Source organism: Panthera uncia (genome assembly GCF_023721935.1).
Source record: "Panthera uncia isolate 11264 chromosome D3 unlocalized genomic scaffold, Puncia_PCG_1.0 HiC_scaffold_8, whole genome shotgun sequence".
Taxonomy (NCBI): Eukaryota; Metazoa; Chordata; class Mammalia; order Carnivora; family Felidae; genus Panthera; species Panthera uncia.
Window position 1 is genome coordinate 75,360,910 of NW_026057586.1, and position 14,329 is coordinate 75,375,238.

The 14,329-nt window shown below is 50.4% G+C and overlaps 2 protein-coding genes across 4 annotated transcripts in view; both read left to right on the plus strand.

The window, feature by feature from the left end:
- The window catches only part of GCN1 (GCN1 activator of EIF2AK4), a 57,963-nt gene extending 53,223 nt beyond the window's left edge, over positions 1-4,740 (plus strand). For both annotated transcript variants that reach the window (XM_049619251.1, XM_049619253.1), the window contains 5 exons: positions 194-290; positions 633-781; positions 1,294-1,401; positions 3,292-3,510; positions 4,030-4,740. In XM_049619251.1, coding sequence (XP_049475208.1) covers positions 194-290; positions 633-781; positions 1,294-1,401; positions 3,292-3,510; positions 4,030-4,155 — 699 coding nt within the window. In that variant the 3' untranslated portion in view covers positions 4,156-4,740. The remainder of the gene's footprint in view (positions 1-193; positions 291-632; positions 782-1,293; positions 1,402-3,291; positions 3,511-4,029) is intronic.
- An 8,938-nt stretch (positions 4,741-13,678) lies between these two features.
- Positions 13,679-14,329, plus strand: part of RAB35 (RAB35, member RAS oncogene family) — a 15,653-nt gene continuing 15,002 nt past the window's right edge. The window contains exon 1 of one of the 2 annotated variants that reach the window (XM_049619257.1): positions 13,679-14,230. In XM_049619257.1, the coding sequence (XP_049475214.1) occupies positions 14,179-14,230 (52 nt within the window). In that variant the 5' untranslated portion in view covers positions 13,679-14,178. The remainder of the gene's footprint in view (positions 14,231-14,329) is intronic. The other variant, XM_049619256.1, reaches the window with a different exon arrangement.

Below are 14,329 nucleotides of genomic sequence, written 5' to 3' on the forward strand. Positions count from 1 at the left end.
AGTGGCGGCTGCCATGAATGGCAGTCCCGCTCTGGCAGCAGGAGCGCACGTGCCTGGAGTGGGGACAGGAGTCTGGAGTCGCCTCGTTCTGCCTTCTCCCCTGCCCTCCATCCTGGGCAGTTGCTGGCCCCACTGACCTTGCAGCTGGTGGTGCAGCTCACGCCGCCTTTTGCTCCCTTCTGTGCTCTGTCAGGACAACACTCGCATCTCCTCGGCCGGCTGCCTGGGCGAGCTGTGTGCCTTTCTGACTGAAGAGGAGCTCAGCGCTGTCCTTCAGCAGTGCTTGCTGGGTAGGTCTCCTGTGCACTGGGGACCCCCTGCAGGGCCTTGTCTCCCCTTTCCCTCGGGGGGGTCTTCTGGCAGCTAGTCTCTCCTTGGGGAATCCAGCTCTTAAAACAAAATGGAGTTTCCAGTGGTCCTATAGTCCCTTACGTCTCTGCTCGGGGAACGTGGCTGCGAGTCTGAAGCAGCTTGAGAGAGACCTCTTCATAACGTGCCACATTGGGCAGGGCGGTCCGTGTGCAGTGGACTGGGATTTCCATTGGGCTTAGGTTGGGTGGGCCTGGGGGCTGCATGGCTGGTAGGGGCGTAGTGTAAAGTGCAGGTTGACCCAGTTGTGTCCTTCCACTCAGCGGATGTGTCTGGCATTGACTGGATGGTTCGGCATGGACGGAGCCTGGCACTGTCTGTGGCTGTGAACGTGGCTCCCAACAGACTCTGTGTGGGCAGGTATAGCAGTGAAGTTCAGGACATGATCCTCAGCAATGCCATGGCAGACAGGGTAAGGCTTTGGGGCAGCCACACCCCTCTCCCCCTCCCTAGCCCAAATTCCACAGCTGTATCCTTGCTGACACTGCACAAGGGGCGGGGGAGGGGCTCTACTGCAGGCTGGGTGGTGAGAGGCCTGGGTTCAAATTTTGCCTTTGCCAATAACTTTCTGTGGCCTTGGACCACTACTTGGTCTCCCTGGGCCTCAGTTCTGTCATCTGTAAACAATGAGGAGTTTAAGTAGGAGTGTCTAGAGGTCCCTTCCATGTCAGAAGCTCTCTGAACCCTGTTCGTGGGAAGCAGTGCACACAGCCTTTGTTTGCTTCATAGCCAGAAAGCTGTCAAAGAGTCTTGGATGTGAAGTTGTGTGTGTGTGTGTGTGTGTGTGTGTGTGTGTGTGTAGCAGGGGTGCTTATATGAGGGGCCAGTGTCCTGGAGGTTCCTGGGGATGAGACAGAGCCTGGCCCTGCTGCTCCGAGGAAGGGGCAGGGTGCTGTGCCATCCAGCTCTTTCCTGTCCCCACAGATCCCCATCGCAGTGAGCGGGATCCGGGGCATGGGGTTCCTGATGAAGCATCACATCGAGACAGGGGGAGGACAGTTGCCAGCCAAACTCTCCAGCCTGTTCATTAAGGTGAGTAGGGGCAGTCTGGCTTGTGAGAAGGACCCATGTCCAAAGAACACTGGAAGTGTGCTGTCTGACTGTTCTGACTGTTCTGACTGTGCTGTTCTGGGAGTTCTCTGCGGAGAGCTCTGGGAGGTCTCTGAACCCTTGGGAGTGGAACACAAAGTGATTCTGTGTGCTTTTTTCCTCCGGAAGAGTGCCTGACTTGTCAGATTCTCAAGTAGACCTGTAACCCCAAATCAAATTAAGAATCACTATTTTATTTTTTTAAACTTTTTTTTTGTTTTGTTTTAATTTTATCCTTTCTCAAAAGTGTACTATAGTATCATATTGTGGTTTAGTTTGCATTTGTTTATGGCTAATGATGTAGAACAATTTTTTTTTTGAGTGCGAGTAGGGGAGGGGCAGAGCTGGGGAGAGAGAGAATCTTAAGCAGACTCAGTGCCTTGCATGGAGCCTGATTCGGGGCTTGATTTTGCAACTGTGAAATCATGACCTGAGCTAAAGTCAAGTCAGACACTCAACCCACTGAGCCACCCAGACGCCCTGATGTAGAACAATTTTAATGTGCTTATTAGCCATCCCCACATTCACTTGGTAGAGTGTTTATTGATGTCTTTTGCTGTTCTTAAAATTGTGTTTTTTCTTTCCTAATACTGAAGTTTTGAGAGCTGTTTATATATTTTGCACATAAGACTTTAAGAACCACTATCTTAGGTATTCCTTCCAGGCATCTGGATTTAGTAAAATTTGGGACAGACCTGGGTTCACATCCTTTTTTTTTTTTTTTTTTTTTTTTTTTTTAATGTTTATTTTTGAGAGTGAAGAGAGAGTGAGTATGAGTGGGGGAGGGGCAGAGAGAGAGGGAAACACAAGATGTGAAGCAGGTTCCAGGCTCTGAGCTGTCAGCACAGAGCCTGACGCAGGGCCCGAATTCGTGCTGGGTTCAAATCTTAATAAGCCTTTTCTTCCCTGCCTCCTTTTAGCTGGCATGGCGCTTATTATTGTTACTGTGGTGGCTGCAAGGTGTCAATTAGGAAAGCCTGGGAGCTGGACACTGGGGCCCCTGCTGCCTGTGTAATAAAGCAAGCTTTTCAGAAATTGTGCACACAAATCAGAGTGAGAATCTGCATTTTTAGAGGTGTGGCTAAGTCTGAGACTCTGCCTTTGTAACCAGTTCCTGGGTGGTATCAGTGCTGCTGGTGTGTGGACCTCAATTTGAATAGTGAGGTTCCAGAGGGGGATTGCCCCAACCTGCAGACGCCTGCAGCCCTGCTGAGAGTTCTCAGGGCCCCTGTTAGATTGAGCCCATGTAACAGCATCACCTTGCATGCAGCTGTTCATCAGTGTTTGTTTACTGAAGATCCTCTGTGTACCTCGCTGGGCTAGACCCTCAAGGCATAGAGGTGCATGGAGCAGACAAGATCTGTAGAGTTGGAGGTACACAAAAAGCCTATGGGGATGAGGAGGGCCCTAATTTAGAGAGGGTTGTTATGGGAGACCTCTATGGGCTGACACTTGAGCTGAGGCCTGTAGGAGGAGAAGGAGCCAACCATGTGAGGACCCCCGGGCAGGCACATCCCAGGTTGTGGGACCAGTCAGGGCGGAGGCCCGAAGGCGGGAAGGAGCTTGGTGTCCCCGAGGAAGTGATAGCCCTGCGTGGACCAAGAGTAGTGAGAAAAAGGGAGAGAATAGCATGAGATGAGGTGGGAGAAGGAGATGGGCTGAGTCAGAACCTGTCACTGCTCCCCCCCCGCCCCTACCAAGATGGGAAAGGAAGCCATCGGAAGCGAGCAGTGGGGTCAGTTTCTGGATGAAGAGGGAATGTCAGGGCAGAAATTTGGGCTTCCTTGAAAAACAGACTGGATGTGCCTAACTAAAAGCTTATGGTCTTCTTAGTGTCTGCAGAACCCATCCAGTGACATCAGGCTGGTGGCCGAGAAGATGATCTGGTGGGCCAACAAGGACCCGCTGCCTCCCCTGGACCCCCAGGCCATCAAACCCATCCTAAAGGCTCTTCTCGACAACACCAAGGATAAAAACACTGTCGTGAGAGCCTACAGTGACCAGGCGATCGTCAACCTCCTCAAGATGAGGCAGGGCGAAGAGGTGTTTCAGGTGGGAGCCTGGGACTGGGGTGTCCCTCCAGGGCCTGCTGTGGGCGCTCGGCACACGGCTCTACTGCGTGGTAGTCTTTAAGCATCATACTCCACTACCTCATATGCTGAGTGTTGAGAGGCAGATTGTGGTCAGGTGACTGGTCTAGTGCCTGAAAACATTCCTCTGTTCCTGTGGTGTTCAGGCTTCTTTCGGCAACAGAGCCCTGTTTTGGAGAAATCCAAATAAAGTCTCACTTGGCATCTGAACGTGTGGAACGGATCCCAGGAGGGAGCCCTGTTCATGCACTCCTCTCCCCACCGTATTTAGAGCACTGAAAGCCCTTCCACTCCCCGCCTCAGCACATGAAAAGCATGAGGTGTGGTTTTCTTGGCTTCCCAGGGATCCATCGGACTCCCTTATTTTGCCGGAGTCCACAGCAGTGCTAGTTCTGAGGTTAATGTTCATTTTTGCCTTGGCTTGGAGAAACCTGAAGCTGTATTTTCTGATTACGTCTCCTCATTTCCATCTTCCCCACAGGCCCTCTCCAAGATCCTGGACGTGGCCAGTTTGGAGGTGCTGAATGAGTGCAACCGAAGGTCCCTGAAGAAGCTGGCCAGCCAGGCCGACTCCACAGAGCAGGTGGACGACACCATCCTGACCTGATAGGCCCAGGCCCCGCCCCCCGGGCTCCACCTCTTTGTTCAATGTTTTCATTTTTGAAAATACGTTTGTTCCGATGGGGAGCTTAGGAGATGACGTTCCCAGAAAGTATTTTAATATTTCAACAGACCACAGCCAAAGCCTTAAATCAAACCCACACACAACTGAAAATTGCCTCCTCCATCTCTCACCCTTTTCTTTGGAGAAGAGACAAAAGCACATGTGTGAGCCTCACCAAGTGGTAGCCAAGAGCTGATCATCCGGCTGAGCGTGGCTGGGTCTGGAACAGGTGGGGTCAGACTTCTGGATCCTCTTCTCCTGTGCTTGAGTTCTGCTTCGGGAGCCAGTGCTACTCGCCTTTGCCTAGATCCTGAGTGGGGCACTGAACCGTGGAGGTCGGCCTGGTGTGCCGTGTCTTGCTGTGGCTTTGCCATGTTGTGTGGCCCGATTGGATCTGACCCCTGTCAGGTGAACATGACATACTCGCAATGCCCTGGCAATTCACAAGTCGGGGAGGGGTATTGGTTAAATGCAGGTTGTTTGAAGGAGGAATGTTTTAATAAAGGCTTTGATTTAATCTCGATACAAGCAGATTTATAAAAATCTCCATCCATTAAACATGAAGCTTTGTGCGTCAGGAATAAGGTGAGCACCGGCAGCATTCTGACTCTTGGGCATCTCTCCTGCTCTTGGAAGTCTCGTAGAGGTTTATGCACTTCTCTGTCCTGAGGTTGGGTCCCGTGATTTCACTGAGCATAGAGAAGGCAGGGATTGAATTGGCCACTTGCCTGTTCTGTCCTGACTCAGGAAGGTGGGGGAGCTTCTGGTAGTCAAGTGTTAAAGAGAAGTCCATCCCTTCTGCGGAGTAAGAAAGAACCACATTGCTGTAGTTAGAGGACTTGCCGAAGGAAAGAAAAGTTGCAGTTCAGCATCTGTCTCCTTTATGAATGACTTCCTTCCTCCTGGTTCTTAGAAGGCTCGTGATCCACATGTCCTGTCTGACGGAGCACGCCCTTCTGGGCCCAGTGACGCAAGTTTTTCTGGGCTGTGTCCCTGGTCACAGTATGGAATAAACCTCTACCGACATTACTGGTCAGAGCTGTAAAAGAAAGGAAGATTAAATGTGGTAGCGAGCTCATTTTGTAAAAAGTCTAAAGTGTTCTATCAAAAAAAGCAAGGCTTGGCTTATTAATGCAGCAAAGGTAGAAAGTAGCCCTGTGACTCAGCACTTCTGATAAATAAGACAAGGTGACCTCTGAGATACTTCTGATGAAATCCTTGCTTTCTATGCCTGAGCCTTATATGTCATAGGACTTCCTATTTTCTTGTAGCAGGCATGGTCTCAGCTGGCTCAATGTAATTGTAGACTCCCAGGGCGGCAGGGGACCTTGAGAGGTCAGCTGAGTCAGTCCCGATAGCCAAAGCAGCCAATGGGTGCAGCTTTTGGTAGCCATGGGAACTGTTCCCTGCTTCTGGGATTCAGATGGTCAGCAGTGTCCTCTCAGTTCCCTGGGGCGTATGTCCAGCAAGCTGTGTGCACATGTGGTCACCTCTGCCAGTTAGCTCTGGCGAGGCAGATGAAGTTTCTGTGTGAGGGGGGTGTGGCTGGAAAAGCTCTGGTAAGCCCCTGAGGGATAGTCTTCAGTGTTTCCTCCAGGATCTCAGAATAGATGCTTATGTCCATCTCAGGCGTTCAGCCCCCAGTATGAAACTGGGAGGGAAATCTGATGTACTTAGAGGTGGAAGACACTCAGTAAGCAAAATCCAAAGGAAAAACACCAGGTTCTGTTCCAGAAACTGGAGGAGGATGAGATCTCTCTGTTCAGGATGGATGGATGGAGGTTGATTCACAGACAGAGATGACTCAAAGGCTCCCGGAGCATGTTGAATTGCATTCCCTGAGTCTGCAGGGAGGGCGTGGGTTCCTGGGAAATGAGCCTCGAAGGGCTGTCACAGACAGGACAGTGGAGTAGGCACAGAGGACCCTCTCGACCCGGAGGGAGGCTTAGCAATCCTAGAAACAGCAGCCCTGCACATCCCGAAGGAAGCGGAGGTTGGCAGCAGCGAAGCAAAACTATTTGACCTGGTGGTTGGTAGAGCCATTTCACCTTGGGCAAGCTGTCGGACTTCTCTGGGCCAGTTTTCTCATCTATAAAATGAGGTATTTGGTATAGAATCTCTAAGAATCTCTTGTTCTCAATGTTATAATAGTGATTATAACTGATGACATTTGGCATTTTTTCATTTAATCTCCTCAACCCATGAAGTAGGTTCTCTTGTGGTTACTGTTTTCCAGAGGAAGGAATTTAGGGAAAGAAGTCATTCCCCTGGGATCATATGGCTAATAAATGGCAGTTTGTCCCCAGAGTGGATATTCTTGGCTTCTCTCTTCTGTGATGGTTAGTTAGGTACAAGCATTTTCTCTTCTTTGTAGCAGGGCCTTCAGCCCCTTCACGTCTTGGCCCACACGGCCAACAGTGGCTGAGTGGCTCTGGGTGATTGGCCCAGGACTCTACCTGGATGCCCTGCTGGCTGGTCAGTACCTCACCCCATTCACAGGACACTTGCTTTAGGAAAGACAGCTATTTTCTAAGACTTTCAGTGATCTCGAAGGAGGAGACTCCGATATTTCTCTTCACGTGTCTGAAAGACATGCCCTGAGCTAACCCAGGGAAAACTAAACCGAACCTCTCACCCCTTCACCTGATTCCAGGCACCTCTGGAATCATGGGCATCGAGATTAGTTTAAAATGTGGGGAGAGAATGACATGCTTTACAGACCTAGGCACCAAATGTACAGGTAAGTTCTGGCTCACTGCTGTGATGCCAGCTCGGGAGAGGGGCAAGGGACCTGCAGGGTTGATTCTTCTGTTTGCAGGGATTTGAAGACCCCGTTTTGCCGAGCACAGATTCTGAAACAAGATTGGTGGTTAGGAATGTTTCTCTAAGTATGGTTGTGTGTGGACATGTGGTAAATTGCTTCAAGCCTTTCTGAATGAGAACAATAGGGAGAAACAGGAAGAGCCTCAAAAAACATCTAGGTTCTAAAATGTTTTCAAGGAAATGCAGGCAGTGCTTTCGTGCTGTATGGTGTTCTCTTGTGGAGCTGTGTGAACTCATCAAGGCAGGTTTGACCCTTCACTTAATGTTAAGTTGGGTGACCCTTCACTTAATGTTAAGTTCTTTCCCTTCTTTACCTTTCAGGTAAAGCACGTTGCTTTACCTGAACCCACATGTCCTCATCTGTACAGTGACAAGGACAGTCACAGTCTTGTCTGCAGTGAGCGAGATAGCATGCTCCATGAGGCCAGGCACACGGGAGGTACTTGCTTGGTGGGTGAGAGAGAAATGGGGGATGTCAATGGGAAAGGACTGAGCCATAGGCACTGTTACCCCAGTGGCGTGTCACAAGTCCTGAGCTCTTGTTCAGGAGTCCCTGCTGGGGCTGGAATCGGCAGATGCTGTGTTAACTTTGTGAGCCCGAAGTTTTAAAAAGCTTATGAACTTAAAAATCAGATTATTTTTGAGAAGCGATGACCGCTGTGTTTGGATGAGTAAGATGCCGAGTGAGGAGCGTGTCCGTATGGGGACGGGGTCTCCAGGGTGCCGGGGCAAGATAGCCCTCTACTGTCGTGTTAGAGCGGTGCGTGGGAGGCCAGAAGGGACTGGTCCTTGTTTTATGAGGAGGAAAGTGGAGGTACATATGGCCAGTTGGCTGCAGAACTGGGAAAAACCTATGTTTCTTGATAGTTGGGTCACCAGGCCCCAGGGCCATCAGCAAAAGAATCTAGGCAAGTTGTTGGCATGTAATTCTGTGGAGTGACTGGGTTTTACTCTTCATAAGAGATGGAGCCCAGTTATTTCATTGGGTGTTTCCCAGCTGCCCCTCATTGTATTAGGAGGGTTCCCTGCAGCCTGTCTGGTGGAAGGATAGTCTTGGTGTTAATGAAGCTCAGGAAACTGGAAAAACTGGTCCAAGGATTACTCCCTCTGTGGGATTTCTGTGTGACACTCCTGTGTGTGTCCACATGCAATACACCAGTCACCTTCTGATGCTCTTCTGAGACCCAGTTTCTCTGGTTGAGATGGCATAAGCTGGTCGTAAGCAGGATTCGAGCCTTCTTACCATTTGGACTCCCGTAAAGGGGGTGGGAAGCCGGGGTGTAGCAGTATCTGATCCAGCATTTCTCAAATATCTTGGCCTCAGGAACTCTTTACACTTTGAAAGTGTACACCCCAAAGAGCTCTTGCATATGTATCTCTTCCTTATTGATATTTACCATCATACACATCCAAACTGGTCAACTTTGTAAGTTGTACTCGTTTAAAAATAATAAACCCGTTACGTGTTACCGTAAGTAACCATAACAAATATAACTAAGTTTTCCAAAACAAAAGCCATTTTAGTGAGGAGAGAAGCTTTGTTTTACATTCTTCACATCTCTTTAATGTCTGGATTTTCATGTCTGCTCCTGCATTCAAGCTATTGTGATGTCACATGTCACCTAGGCTCTCTGGAAACCTCCACTGGGTAAGAACGAGAGTGGAAAAAGCAAGTAAGATCTTGGTATTAAGAGAAAATGTTTTCACTGTAGATTCTTTGAAGGGGTCTCAGGGAGCCCCGGGGGTCCCCAGGCCACACTTCAAAAACCACCGATTGGGCGCCTGGGTGGCTCAGTCGGTTGAGCGTCCGACTTCAGCTCAGGTCATGATCTTACGGCCTGTGAATTCGAGCCCCGCTTCGGGCTCTGTGCTCACAGCTCACAGCCTGGAGCCTGCTTCGGATTCTGTGTCTCCCTCTCTCTTTGCCCCTCCCCTGCTCATGCTCTGTCTCTCTGTCAAAAACAAATAAACGTTAAAAATTAAAAAAAAAACAAAAACCAACACTGATCTAGGGGGCATTAGGATGGCTCAGTTGGTTAAGTAACCAACTCCTGGTTTCGGATTAGGTCATGATGTTCTGCATCCTCTGTCTCCACCTCTCTGCCCCTTCCCCGCTCATGTTCTCTCTCTCTCTCTCAAAAATAAACGTTAAATAAAAAAGAAAGAAAACCACTAATATAAACGATGAGGGGAGAGAAATCCTACTGGTGTTTGGTTGGGTGTGTTGGGGGTTGACCCTGTAGTGCTGACCCCAAAAGTGACAGACCCCAAAAATTGGTCCACACCCCACAGAAAGCAAACACAAGAGAGTTTAGCTACATTGTTTCTTTCTTTTTTTTTTTTTAATATATTTTTGCATTTATTTATTCTTGATAGAGACAGAGCACAAGTGCGGGGCGGTGGGGGGCGGGGGGAGAGGAGGAGACACAGAATCCAAAGCAGGCCCCAGGCTCTGAGCTGTCAGCACAGAGCCCGACGCAGGGCTCAAACTCACAAACTGCGAGATCATGACCTAGGCCGAAGTCGGATGCCTAACCAACTGAGCCACCCAGGCGCCCCTAGCTACATTGTTTCTGACGTTCCTTCCAATTTGCCAGATCTCTGTGTGGCTTCACTTTAATGCCACAGACACCAGTGCCTGCCATATGCTAGGTCCCAGAGAACACCGGGATGGCCCCTGCAACCAAGGAACTTAATTAACGTTCACTTGGTCTTGGCCACTGCGAAGTCTCACAGTATGGTATCGAGCATGTAGGCAAGAAATTGAGGCTGATTTCCAGTTCCATCAAAATTCTCTTTATTCCTTCCCCCTGGGACCAGTGTGTTGGAAGTGTCCCGTCTTGGCTTCTTTAAAGCCCCTGGCGTTCAGTTCACCTGCCTGCTCTGAATTCTCACTTGCCACCTGCTTCTACCTATTTACACCATGGAACATGTCTGCCTCCCTCACTACCTGTGTCAGCAACTTTAGATTCCGTTGCTGACCAGCCAGGTCCCTCCAGACCTCTGCCCCACAGACCTTCATGTCTCGCGCTGCTCCCCGGGGTCACCGCTGGCTGCCACAAGGCCTCTGGCTCCACGTCCCCTCTTCCTTATCCTCCCAGCCTTCCCATTGGTGACACACTTCCTGCCTCTCCTGTAGTGCCTTTAGCCCACGTTTACCCCTTACTACTCAATCCTCACGCCTCACTGTCTGCCTATCCTCTGCTTCTGTGACCCTGAAAAACTTCACTCAACGCTGCTGTTCCCACCGCCACCAGCACCGCCACCACCACCACCGTCTTTTCATTCACTGCCCCACCTCTTGACCAAGGAGCACACCTGCCCACTCCATGGTGTCACTCTGTTCCCGTGAGCCTCTGCCTGCTGCTGTCCCCACTCTTCCTTTGTCTCCAGATACATATTTGTATTCCCTACCAAAATGTCACCTCCATGAAAGCAGGGGTTTTAAAGTTTAATTTATTGCTGTCGCTTCCCCTATGTCGGTGCCTGGTACAGGGAAGCTCTCAGACATGTGCTGAAGGGGGGGAACAACTTGTCTTGCCCTATTGTATCGTAAGCTCCGTGAGGATGGGCCTTGTTTGGCTCATGTTGTGTCCTCGGTGCCAGCACAGTGCCTGGCACCTAGTAGGCACGCAGGTGTTTTCTGAATTAGCACCTGACTCCAGTTGCCAGGTAAGTTCTGTGAGATTTTTTTTGGTTGCAATGCTGCTTTGTCTGGTTGATGTTTGCATATTGTCCTTTGCATCTGTCCCTTCCTGCTGTTGCTGCACACCTGGGCTTCAGCAGTAACCTCCCTGAAATCTCAGCAGCAGAAATCCACCGTGCATGCTTGCACCAGACTACTGTGCAAAACAGGTGGCCTCGCAAAAACTCATCTGTAAACTGGCTATTCAGAACAGCGGAACCAAGTTTCTCATCGGTGCACACTGATGCTACCTCAGGTCCCCACAGTTATATCCATGTTCATATATAGTTTCTTTTTCTCTCTGTCCCTTTCTACCTAACTCTACCTACCTACCTACCTAGCTCCCTACCAGAACAAAGCTGGATTGTATGTAGTGGAGCATTTTGTGTCGTTTCGTTTTGTTTTGAGGGAGAGAGAGAGAGCAGCAGGAGGGGCAGACAGAGATGGAGAGAGAATCCCAAGCAGGCTGTGCACTGCCAGCACAGAGTGCGAAACGGGGCTCCACCTCATGACCTGAGCCAAAACCATGTCGGATGTTTAACTGACTGAGCCACCGAGGTGCCCCTGCTGAATTGTAGTTTAAATAAATGTAAAACGTTATTTGTAGAGGAAATAATGCTGTTTCATTTTGGGGACACCAGGCACATATCCTGGCCTCTAGGGAATTCTCTCTCAAAGCCAAAATTGATGATTCTCACAGGCGGTGACAGCGGCTGTCTAAATATACCTATCATTCAAGGCTTGTAAGTTCCAATTCCATCATGAAACCTTTATAATGAAATCTCTTCTCCATCATTCTAGCTAAAAGTGATAGCTCTGTTCCTCTGAAGTCTAGACTGCTTATTTGACAGCTGTTTTATCTATTGCATTGTCTTGTATTTTTAATTCCTTATGAGTATGTCTTACCTCTGATAAGACAGCTCCTGGAGAAAAAAGGCTCTATTCTATAACCTGTAGCATATAGTAAGTAGTAAGCATTCATTAGTTACTGATTAAATGAATTAATGCCTGTTCCTTTCCAGAAGACACGTGCAGGCAAGTCAGGAATCTGGTCTTCACAATGGCCAACTCTGCTCTACTTTTGAGTAAAAGTATCCTGTAGCCTGGTATCAAGAGGCTGCCTTGGAAATGTGTGCAACAGGTATCTACAATAGGAAACAGCTGAAAGTATGAATGAGCCAGTGCAAAATGACCGTGGCTAACGGTATCAGTTGCTGTTTATCGAATGCCTGTATGTACCAGGTAATCTACAAACCTCTCTAATCCTCACAACTATTCTGTGAGGAAACGGGCTCCGAGATGTGATGTGACTTATCCCAAATCTGAAAGCTTTTAAGGGACAGAGCCAGGATTTCAAAGTTAGCATTTGGGGGCACCTGGCTGGCTCAATTGGCAGAACATGCGACTCTTGATCTCAGGGTTGTGAGTTCAAGCCCCATGTTGGGTGTGGCACTTGAACCAAAGTCCCTCTGACTCCAGAGCAGGTTGAGAAGATGAGCTGGAGTGGCCTCCTGCCTCAGTGGCTGGTCAGGGTTGAGTGTGCTTGCCTGGTAGCTACACAGACACTTTCGTCTTCCCTTGTACTTCTTAGAACTGCTGAATCAAAGGGGATCCCACTAACCTCTCCTAGACCGAGAAAGATCACTTTTTAAAAATAATTTTTTAAAGTTTGAGAGGGAGAATCTCAAGCAGGCTCTGTGCTGACAGCAGGGCTTGAACCCATGAACCAAGATCATGACGTGAGCTGAAATCAAGAGACTGAGGCTCAACTGACTGAGCCACCCACGTGCCCCCAAGGACCCCTTTTAAATGGTCATATGAAGTAATTCCTCTCCCAGGTAGTACCTTCAGATTCCAAGCCCATGTTTTTCTGACATCACCACACTCGATTCTTAGCTCCTGGAAAGAACCCTCAAAACGAGTATGACGCTCCATGAGCTGTTCAAGGATCTTCCCTGCAACCTTGTTTACATAAAACATTACAAACAACATGAATGCCTATCAATAGCAGAGTGGTTAAAGTACAACCCTATGACAGCGTACCATACCACGCGGTTATTAAATGACAGAACGTCCAAGCATATTGTTAAAAAGGCAACGTACATACATGTATGTGTTTGCACAGGCACAGAAAATTCATTGAAAGACATTTATTAGTTCAACAAATAGTTCTTAAGCACTTTAAGGTGTCCAAGGAACTTATTAACAAGAGTTAACTGTGAGGAATGAGTCTGAAGGAAAAACTAACTTGTATTTTTGGGTAAGCTTCTGTACATTTTGTTTTTTAACCATGAGCATTACTTTTTATAAAGTCAACATGTAAGTGATAAAACAAGTGGGAATATTCAACAGATACTTGACGGAAAGGGACAGAGAGCTATAAGGAGCTTAGGGATCTCTGCAATTCTCTAAGCAGGATGGTAGTAGGAGCATCTCCCTTTTAGGGCAGGTGGGAACTTACTCTAAAACTGGAAAAAACTGGAGCTGATGATAAACCCAATCCCGCTTAATTCCTGGCAGCCCAGGTCTTCCTAACCACACGATTTTGAGATATGACTCTGTAGGCGGTGTGAAATCGAAGCCGAGGGAGCTGCCGCTTGGGGCTCCGGATGCAGCTCACAACGGCTCAGCGTCAAGTTGGACGGGGCTCTGATTCTGGAACTGCCCTCCCCATTTTACCAAGGAAGCAACGCAGGCTCCAAGGGATCACGGGGCTAGGATGGGATTCAAAGGCCACACTCCTCTCACGCTCCGCTCCGCGGGCGACTCGTGTCCTGCAAAACCGGGCAGCCACCGGGTGCCTGCGAATTCAGTCCGCAGGCCAGACACCAGCACCTCAACGGCGGCGTCCGTGCGGAAGGGGGCGGAGTGTCCGGGTCCTGGGTCCCGAGAAACCGGGAGCTCGGCGTAAGCCCCGCCCCCAAGGTCACTGCGTGCCGGTCTTTCCGTCTCCGCAGCGCCTGCGGCTCTTGAAGATGGAGTCAGTCCGTCCCGGGCCACGGCCGGGCTTCTCCGGCGCTCTCGGCGTCCTTCACGGCTCCACGGCACCTCCGCTTTCCAAGCACCCGGGGCCGCGGGCGGCTGCAGCGACATTAGCCGACAAGACGTAAGGAAGGCAAGCCCGCGCCCGCGGGACCTCACTAAGGCGCCTGCGCGGTGCGGGAGCGCGGAGAGGGCGCGGCTGGCCGCGGCTGCGGCTGCGCAAAGGCGGTGCCAGGAGCTGCGCCTGCGCACTGGCGGGGCGGGGCGGGAAGAAGGGAGGCGGCGGCAGCGGCGGCGGCTGCTGAAGAGGAGGAGGAGGAGGAGGAGGAGGAGGGGGAGCGGAGGGAGGTGTTTCTGTCAGTTCCGGCTGTTTGTTCGGGAAGTGGATCCGCCGCTGCTGAAGCAGCCCGGAGGGAGCTGCGGATCGCGAGGCCAGCACCGACCCCGCCCGCCCGCGCGCTCCTCCCCCGCCCGCCATGGCCCGGGACTACGACCACCTCTTCAAGCTGCTCATCATCGGCGACAGCGGTGAGGGCCGCGGCGGCCGGAGGTGGCGTGGGCCCTGCCGGGCGCGGCCCACGGGGGCCTCGGGGCGGGCGGGCAGGCGGGCGGGGAGGTGCCGGCCCG